Source organism: Aptenodytes forsteri, unplaced genomic scaffold, assembly GCF_000699145.1.
Source record: "Aptenodytes forsteri isolate BGI_AS27 unplaced genomic scaffold, ASM69914v1 Scaffold96, whole genome shotgun sequence".
Taxonomy (NCBI): domain Eukaryota; kingdom Metazoa; phylum Chordata; class Aves; order Sphenisciformes; family Spheniscidae; genus Aptenodytes; species Aptenodytes forsteri.
Genome location: NW_008795029.1, coordinates 7,384,242 through 7,394,321, shown reverse-complemented (window position 1 = coordinate 7,394,321; position 10,080 = coordinate 7,384,242). Strand labels below are relative to the sequence as shown.

At 40.5% G+C, this 10,080-nt stretch overlaps 1 protein-coding gene across 2 annotated transcripts in view; it reads left to right on the top strand.

Annotated features, from left to right (window-relative positions):
- LOC103896288 (interleukin-1 receptor type 1) overlaps window positions 1-10,080 on the top strand; it is a 26,836-nt gene that overhangs the window by 14,284 nt on the left and 2,472 nt on the right. For both annotated transcript variants that reach the window (XM_009276122.2, XM_009276121.1), the window contains 4 exons: window positions 2,384-2,504; window positions 5,532-5,677; window positions 7,275-7,418; window positions 8,475-8,639. In XM_009276122.2, the coding sequence (XP_009274397.1) occupies window positions 2,384-2,504; window positions 5,532-5,677; window positions 7,275-7,418; window positions 8,475-8,639 (576 nt within the window). The remainder of the gene's footprint in view (window positions 1-2,383; window positions 2,505-5,531; window positions 5,678-7,274; window positions 7,419-8,474; window positions 8,640-10,080) is intronic.

Genomic DNA, 10,080 nt, shown 5'->3' with positions numbered 1-10,080 from the left:
GGGAAGAGTGTGAGGAGTCCTCCCCCTGAGGAAGAAGGAGCGGCAGAGACAACGTGATGAACTGACTGTAACCCCCATTCCCTGTCCCCCTGCGCTGCTTGGAGCGGGGGGGAGGTAGAGAAAATCAGGAGTAAGGTTAAGTTTGGGAAGAAGGAAGGCATGGGGGGAAGATTTGGTTTTATTTCTCGTTATCCTACTCTGATTTGATTGGTAATAAATTAAACTAAATTTCCCCAATTCCAGTCTGTTTTGCCCATGACGGTAATTGGTGAGTGATCTCTCCCTGTCCTTAACTTGACCCACAAGCCTTTGTTATATTTTTCTCTCCCCTGTCCAGCTGAGGGGGGGAGTGATAGAGCGGCTTTGGTCCAGCCAGGGTCAACCCACCACACATTCAGAAGTAATGTTCTCTGCCTGGTATCTTTAGTAGGATGCTGGAACTTTGCTCCTGTTAAATGCCTGCCTGTGGGGCAGGACCTGGAAAAACCTGTATGAACCTGGAAACACCCGTATTTTTGAATGAGAAGTAGCAGGATGTTGTGGTTTAACCCCAGTTGGCAACTAAGCACCACCCAGCTGCTTGCTCACCCTCCCCACCCCCCGCCGTGGGATGGGGGGGGGAATCGAAAGAGCAAAAGCAAGAAAACTCGTGGGTTGAGATAAGAACAGTTTAATACTTGATATAATAGAATAATAGTAATAACAATAATAATAAATTGTAATGGAAAGTAAAACAACAAGAGAGAGAAAAACAAACAAAAAAAACCCCAGGGAAAGGAAATAAGAAAACCAAAACTGATGTGACCGCTCACCACCTGCCGACCGACACCCAGTCAGTCCCTGAGCAGTGATTGCTGCCCACTGGCCAACTCCCCCCAGCTTATATACTGAGCATGACATCACATGGTATGGAATATCCCTTTGGCCAGTTTGGGTCAGCTGTCCTGGCTATACTCCCTTCTTGTGCACCTCCTTGCTTGCAGAGTATGGGAAGCTTAAAAGTCCTTGACTTAGTTGTTGCTAAGCAGTGTTTATACTAAAACATCAGTGTGTTTTCACATTATTCTCATGCTAAATCCAAAACATGGCACTATACCACCTACTAGGAAGAAAATTAACTCCATCCCAGCTGAAACCAGGACATAGGAGAAGGTTGTGCAGAAACTTGGCAGTACGTTCATGAATGTATAGAAATCGAGGGCATGGAACACTTAAGGGGTTTTCTTCCTTTTGAAGAGCCGTGCAATGGACTAAACCACATCTTTAGGAAAAAATCATTATTGCAGTGGAAGGACATGAGGGAAGAGATTGGGGGGGCATCTGTGATTTCTGTGTGAACTCTTGTTCAAGTAACTGCTTTGCATGTGAGCTAAAGGTTTATTCCATACTTCTGATAGAGACTGTCCCTTGGTGGAAGCATCTAGATCTGATGTGGTTCTAGGAAATGAAACATTGAGATCTTTACATAGGTGAACTGAGAGCCCACCTTCTCCTATCAAATCATAACCTCCATGGGTAAAATACAGAAGGAAAGGACTCCAAGAAAGCTGCTTACCTTCCTGTAAATGGAGCCCTCTGAGATACCTTGGCAATAAATATATGCTGCTACTTTCTTAATACTGAGGCATTCTGTAGGATCTGGACTGTTGGTGGCAAAGGAGCTGAGTGACAGGTGAGCTTGCTCTGGGAGCAGGGTGTGAGGGTATTCAGAAACCATCCCAGTGGCCAGTGTTGGCCAAAAGACTCTGATCTGGAGTAAAGATATGCGTGGTCACTAAAAATAGGATTCAGCTCCAAGGTGTAGTTGTCTACACATGGGTACCTGTATATGAGCTAGAGGCCTTAATTCATACTATTATCAACGGGGGCTCAATTCAGTTGCCTACACATAGATGCCTAGTGCTGTTTCGGGTGATCTGGTTACCCTAGCAGTGCAGGTTTTTTGAAGATCTGGAGTCCTATCTGCCAGGTCTATATGGATGCCTTGGATGCTGGAGAGCATCTCGGATGTCACCATACTGTGTACATGCAACTGATTAGAGCCTTGAGATCTTTCAGTGGAGTCTGGAGAGCCATTCAGTTGATAAGGTCCAGGTGTCTACTTTAACATGAGTGGACTCCAGCAGAGCTGAACTCTGTTACTAGCTTAGAAATCTAGCTCACATGTAGGCATGAACATTTAGACACCTACGTTTAGGGTGGAATTTATATCCAGATTGGAGACACCTAAGTGTGGATTACAAATGGATGAGTTTTAAGGACTCTGCTTTTCATAAGGTAAGTGGGTTTTTCGACATCCCTCCTTTTCCCAGCTGTTCCCTAATCACTTGATCCTGCTTCTGTTACAAGACCTTCAATTGCCGTATTTAAACATTTTTTGTAGGCTCTCATGTAGTTATGGAATGTAATATATCAAGTGGCATAAATGGCTTGATTCCATTCTGGCAAGTTAATGATGAGGATGTTGATAGCTTTGATAGCACCTACAGGGAACAGTCTTATGAGTAAGTATCCTTATACATTGAATTGTAAGTGCATTTCTAGGTGAAGTAATCTGCAATAATTTGCAGTGAATTCACCATAAAGTTGACTACTGGTCAAATGTCAGTAGTCACTGAAAGACTGATTAGACGTCTGCATCAAGTACACTATGTTCTTATTGCTTGGTTTAAAAAAAATAAAAATTATTATAAATACTGATATATCTGATACAAATGTAATGAAGCAATCATATGCAGGTTTTTGTAATGCTGTTGTGAAACGTATAATGTTGTAAGGCTTATTTATGCATTTGTTCTTATGCAATCCTTTTTGCTAATAGATTAAAGCCTGCCCTCTATCATTAATATGGGAAGAATAGATTGTTCCAAGACAAAAAAAATCACCCCACTTATTTTTATTTGTGGAGTTGGTCCTTTTCTAAGTACAGACACAACTGCTGATCCTCAAGAACACAAAGCAGAAGCTCTTGTTGCAGGACACTTAGGGTTTTTTTTTGTTCAGGAAAATTAAACACAAATTAGGCTGATAAAACCAGCAATTTCTTTCGAGAGAGCAGGACCTTTGTTACTCAGTGACTGGTCTACGCTGTAGCAGAGTGTGGATGTGCTGTTTGCTTTCTCATTGTATCAATCACTGCTGTTAAATATAACCCTTAAAATGTAGTGCAAAGAAGAAAGAAAAAAAAATCTCAGCTGATCAGTTCACACTCATGCAGAAGCATTGCTGTCTCCACAAAGTGCCATCGGTGCAAAATATGGCTAGAGAGTTAGGTTGTGGACTGCTTTTAAAATGATCTTTTTCATTCATCTGTATCTGGCCTCCAGAAGGAATCGTGGTTCTACTTTGTCCCCAGGTTCCTTTAGTGGGAATTATTACTTTCATTATAGATCTGTATACTTGGTTGTTTGCCTATAAATATTAGGGCCCCAGCTTATCATCTTTAAGGCACAACTAAGTCCATTATTCTTTAGGGCATGAAGTTTCTCAGCTTCACCAGTTAAGACACACGTGCAACTTTGTGTAGCTATGTTAAAGTTATTATAACTGCAGCTTCTTCTGAAACCAACTTGGTGCTGCTATTAAACACATCTTCCTGAAAAGCATTTAATGTATTTAATTTAAAGCAATTCTCTGTTAAGATTTTTGGCTTGCTTGGAAGTGATCTCCATTTCTGATCACTACCCTGCCTGATAATTTTCCCATGCCAGAGATGGAATACGTCTGTGTATTCTGGAATACATCCTGTGCAAGTTCTAATTAGGATTAATAGTTCAAAGTAAGTTATCCAGTATCAGGGAAATTAATCTAATTGCAATATTTATGTTTTCTTTCAAAAAATAGTAGCAATTTCTCAGCAATTAAATTTGTGGAGCATTTGCTAGTAGCAAAGCACACTGTAGGCATGGCCAACGTTATGGACTTGAGGGCTTACACCTAGGAGGTAAGTCTTTCCTCTGCTGGGAGGAAAGTTAAAACTTACTTGAACAAATCTGAACATGTTGCAAAATGATGAGGTTTGTGTTGGCATCCCATGACAGAAGTTGTTGGCAATTATGTATGTAATAGAAACTCGTTCTTCAGGATGTTCTGCAACATGAGTTTTCCTCCTAGAGTACATAAGGTCATGTCACTTTGGTATACAGGGTAGGATGCCAGTTTGTAGGTACCTTCCTACTGCAGCCCCTCCCACCTTACACTTGTAAATCTACCTTAGAGCAGGATGGTATTTAGCAGGGTAGCATATTATATCTCCAAGCCTCTTGCGGCAATAGACAGCAGACATAAAGGCAGTATCACCATGTTTGTTGTCATTTGGCACCAGGGTCACCCAGCTTTTGTGAATTTTGTTCATCATTATTTCCCAAGTTGGTTGGTGCCATTGACTGTGGACAATGTGGGCTCGGGGAGTCTGTTAGTATGCTTAGAAAGGTCTCTGCTTCATCATCAGTATAAAGAATCCTGGAAGATAATTTTTCTCCTGACACTTTTATTACTAGTTATTACTGGTTTGAATAGTTTTTCATTCACAGAATCATTTAGGTTGGAAGGGACCTCTTGAGATTGTCTAGTCCAACCCCACTGCTCAAGCAGGGTCAGATAGAGCAGGTTGCTCAGGGCTGTGTCCCATTGGGTTTTGAGTATCTCCACAGGTGGAGACTTCACAGCTTCCCTGGGCAACCTGTTCCAGTGTTTGACCACCCTGACAGTAAAAAAGTGTTCAGGTGGAATTTCAGATGGGAGAGTGTTTCAGTTTGTGCTCATTGCCTCTTGTCCTGTCAGTGGGCACTACTGAAAGGAGCCTGGCTCCCCCTTCTCCACTCCCTCCCGTCAAGTATTTACACACAGTATTGATAAGATCCAGCCCTCACCCCCTGCCCCCAAGCCTTCTCTTCTCCAGGCTGAACGGTCCCTCTGTATCTCTCATATGACAGATGCTCCACTCCCTTAATCATTTTCATGGCCCTGCACTGGACTTGCTCCAGTAAATCCATACATCTCTCGTACTGGGGAGCCCAGAACTAGCCCCACTACTCCAGGTGCTCCCTCACCAGTGCTGAGTAGAGGGGAAGGATCATCTCCCCCAACCTGCTGGCAGCGCTGCTCTTAATGCAGTCCAGGGTGCTTGGGGACTGGTTATTCCTCCTCAGGTGCAGGATTTGCATTTTACTTTGAACTTCATGAGGTTCCTGTCAGCCCATTTCTCCAGCCTGTCAAGGTTCCTCTGGATGGCAGCATGACCCTCTGGCATATCAGCCGTCCCTTTGAGTTTTGTATCATCTGCAAAACTGCTAATGGTGCACTCTGTCCCGCCCAGCAACCCAATGTGTGTGGAAAGTGCCAAGTCACCTCTGGTCACGAAGCTGTTTGTTACAGGGGTGATATTTACTGTGCTTCACTGGCTTCTTAGGTTTATAGAGGTAAAAAATGAATGTTCTTGTATTTGTGGATAGATGAATCTATCCCATATTAAGCACTGATATTTCAGTTTCTTTACAGATGTTTCCTTTTTTACCCTTTTTTAATGACAGAGAGGGGATGCCTCATGGTCTTGCTGTATCTGGAACAAAATTTAACATCTCAAAAGTGAAAGTAAAGGATTATGCTCATAAATTTTTCTGTCACTTCATATATGGTACTCAACAATTTACAGCCTACATCAAATTGGAACGCCCAGGTAAGAGATCTCATCTTGATAAAATGGTGATCAATGATGCTTACTTCTCAGTTAGTTTGACAACACCCTACTTGGAGATAAAACTACATGATGTACCGTTGTGCAAAGTGGGCAATGCAGCTCAATACCTTTCTTTGTGATTTTTTTTGTCATATTCTTAGCAAAATTAAAGAAAATAGCACTTTTAATTTGCTTTGTCTTCTCTCATTCAGTGTTTTAGGAAACATTAATGAAAGACTCCAATTTATTTGAAGCACGTATGAGACCTCAGTGGAATACTGTGCTTCATTTTACACACTTGTACTTAAGGAATTGTGTGGATCAGAGGAGATTGTGTCTAGAAGAGCAGTGAAAATGGCCAATTCTCTAAAAGAGCTGGGGGGAAGACATAACTAAGTGTGGAACAGACTGTCGTAAGGACATGAATGTATATGTGGACCTGCTTGTCCTGTCCTTCAGTGCCAAATAATGGGCTCAGACTGCCAGGAGAAAGAAAGAAAGAAAAAAAAATCTATTTTTATAGTAGGAGAAACTCTAACAGTGATGATAGAGAAGGAATGAAATAGATTGCTTGGAAAGGTTATGGACTTTCCATTACTGATGCATGTGCTGTGTTACCACCTTCTAGATAGGCTCATGCATGTTGATTGGGAGCATCCTGCCACTTGCTGGAGACCCCAGTCTTGTGCTCAGAGACAAGGATAAGTTTGACCTGTTGCTGGCTAGCATGAAATTTTCTTTTTAGTAGATGAACTTAAAGGTAAAGTGAGCTTTAAAAACTCAAATGCAAGGCTGAAGAAATTAATTCTTTTTATTTAAAAACAGATACACAGAAAAGCAAATCACCAGATATTATAAGTGCCCATTTTTATTTATTTTTTAATTTAGCTGCAGAAGATTCTCTGGTCTATTGAGTTTGTATTGAGCTGGCTTTGTCAACTGTGAGCCGATCCTTTGACAAACGTTATTCTCAAACTTACCTTTAACTGGCCACACTGTAAACAAATAAGTGACTGAAAGTGGATCTGAGCTCTAGCTTGTTACATAACTGTAAGTTCTTCGTAAAGATCGTCAGGGTAGGATTTAACCTCAGAAATCCTTTAATATGCATGAACTAAAAAACGCAGTTTATGGAGGGTGTTTGTTCCTTTTAAGGACAACAAATGAGTAGGTTCAATGACAGATCTTTGAAGAGGCTAGACACAATGGAGAGCTGGTTGGTCTGGGCAGAATAGCATGGTTGGGAAATCACCTCCCCACCTCTGACTTTCTTGCTTTCTGACTGATAAAATTTTGTATAAGAATTCTCACTCTACTGCTGCACTGGGATATACGTCAATATTTTGGTGTTTCAGCTGAAGAGTAGCCTCATTTGTCACATTGCTCAGGTATCTTTTCTCTGAAAGATAAAAGTAGGCTTGTCGAGTAACAGTATTTGCAGAAAGCATACATGAAAAACTTGCAGTCCTATTCGTTCATTCCTTTTTTTTTTAATATTTTAATGACTAAACAATTTTCAACATATCTTTTGTCTTTCTTTGGTTCTAGCGTATAACTGTTTGTTTGTTTTCTCTCTTCTTATTCCACGCTACTGCAGCTCAGAACATTCAGTGTTACTTAATTGGAGGAGGAGTTTCTTTGGTATTTTTAGTATTTTTTACTCTCTTTATCTACAAGATCTTCAAAATTGATATTGTGCTTTGGTATCGGGACTCCTGCCATCCTTTCCTGGGTAAAAAAGGTACGTTTGTGTAACAGTGCTCTGTGTTGTAATGAGCCTCTACCTTCCCTTGCAAAGCAATGAGTTAACCTCATGGAGCACGATGGGTCTTCCTTGGGATTTTTGAAAGGATAACATGTTTTTAGGATGTTTAGAATTAGTTCAGGTAACAAAAGCATCTACAGAGGAAAAATCAGCAACTTTCCAGGAATCCAGTACTATCGTTCCTTTCCCTGAAGACCCACTTCAGTGGTTTGAATGCTGTTCTGACAGCAGTTGTTGAGATTGCTTTTAATTACTGTTCTTACAGAAAGCAGTAATACAGTGGAATTGTTGGGTGGTTTTTATTTTCCATAGACGAACCAGGACAAATTTCACTTTCTTTTGTTTTCTGTTTGAAGGCACTTCTGATTATTTTACTTTCTGTAAATTCCTGGCATTCAGAAAAATGTTGATGGGGTGCTGTCTCTGGGAGTATGTTGAAGTATGGGTCATTTCCAAACATCTGAGAGGAGGTACATGGCTAGAGAAACAGAAAATATCTTCTAGAGGTATTGAGGTTCTGTTAGATTTCTTTGAAGTTTTCTGAATTTGGTCTTTCTGAAAAGTTTGTTCCAAAATACCTAATACAATTCAGACCTTGAAATTTGCCAAATACTTTGTTTTTGTTTTCATGTCTAAGTGGTCGCTGTGTTTTGAAACTCCAGGTTACAAAAATGACCTATGAGTTACATGGCAGCTGGAATTTTAAGTATTCAGTGTTACTGCTATTTTTCCAGATAATTCAGTGCTAACATTTTTTTACTTAGAGTTCAAAAAAGAATATTCAAACCTGCTTAATTTTGCAGGTCTCTCTTGCCTATTCAGATCCAGCATACTGAATTCTAGAAGGCCTGATTCTACAAATCTTTCAGGCTTAGTATAATTGTACCTGCTTAGATAATAGCAGGATTAGGACCAAAAATAATGATTCAAGTGGGGGAAAAAACAGAGTTCGAGATTTTTTTGCTTGTTTGCTTGCTTGCTTTTGTGTCTTTAAAATCAATTTTTCTCTTACTTCTATTGCTCACTCTTTAGTTTCAGATGGGAAGATCTATGATGCTTACATTCTGTATCCAAAGAACAGAGCGAGCTGCTTGTATTCATCAGATATTTTTGCTCTGAAGATACTGCCAGAGGTCTTAGAAAGACAGTGTGGATATAACCTCTTCATATTTGGGAGGGATGATTTACCAGGAGAAGGTAAGCTATCTGAAGACAAATTACACTAAAGTTTTCTCATTGGCAGCTGCAAATACAACTCAGAAACAGGCATTCAATCAGATGCAATTCTAAATATCTCCCACCATCGAATGAGCTATGGTTTTCTTACTCTCTTTGATGGAGAATGAGAAATGCAGCACTGGGTGCTCCCATGAAGTCTGTTTATCTCAGCCTTTCCCTTGTCATTATTTAGCCCTTCCAGGTTTTTATGTCTGGCTAGCCTAGACACCTGGAGATGGAAGGATGCTGAGGGGAAGAAGAGTTGAAATTGTGGTTGTGAATTATGACTCATGGCAGGAAACATGGAAAAGCAGGTCTCGTGAGTGGCATGAAAAGAGCCCGTTGCTTTGAGGTGCCATTTGATAGGATGACCTCTCTACTGTTTCATTTTTATTTGCTCTGAGAATCGCTGTCAAACCAGCGGGATGCAGTAAAGGGTATAATGGATGCTTAGACAGTGCAGGTGGAAAAAAAAAGAATGCAAAGCAACACTAAGTTATCAGGAACGATCAGCTGTATCAAAGACTACTTGTCCCTAGTGAAAGTTCTTATAAAGCATTGCCTTCCTTGCAAGGCTTTAAAATCCTTGTGGAGGTTTCCTCTATGTGCATATGTACATCAAATTTAAATTTCTAGCATCTGACACTGAAAATTGCAAAGTCTGTCCCACTGACTGCTTATGTGAGGTGACATAGTGAAAGTCGTCTGACTCCTTCCTGGTCTTATGACTTTAAAAAGATAATACTAAGACAAAAAAAAAAAAGGGGGGGGGGGAACAAACCTACATGAGGTAGTTTGTGGATCACTTTTTTTACATCTGAAGGCTTTTGATAGTGGTTTGAGAAGGAAGGGTTCCCTGAGAAGTAGAATCTAAAGTGCTGCTTTATTTTTCCAGCTTGAAAAAATGCAATAGTCTGTCAGGGTTAACCCATATGGTTTTTGTGTGGTATTTACCATATTTTTCTGTTTTGGAATTAATTGTCTGGAATGCCATTGAAGGGAGGATTCTTTGCTTTCTCTTCCACTTTCATGTAACAAAAAACAGTTAAGCATATCAGAACAAGCCATTTAAGGAAAAAGGTCATAGTTTTATCTAGGCCTATGGTTTTAGAACTTGTTTTTTTGCAGTTGCACCTATGAGGGTAATAAAATGGCATTAGCGAGATAAGTAGTAGATAGTTGGTAGCTCTTCTCTTCTTATGCAAAACAAGAATACAGACATGCAGTCTGATGGGGTCAGATTGTGTTGCATTGGCTAGATCTCTTCTTGTTGACTAACCCAATGTAACTGCTTGCATGCTCTTACCCTAGAATCATAGAATCATTAAGGTTGGAAGAGACCTCTAAGACCATTGAGTCCAACTGTCAACCCAACACCACCGTGCCCACTAAACCATGTCCCTAAGCGCCGCATCTACAC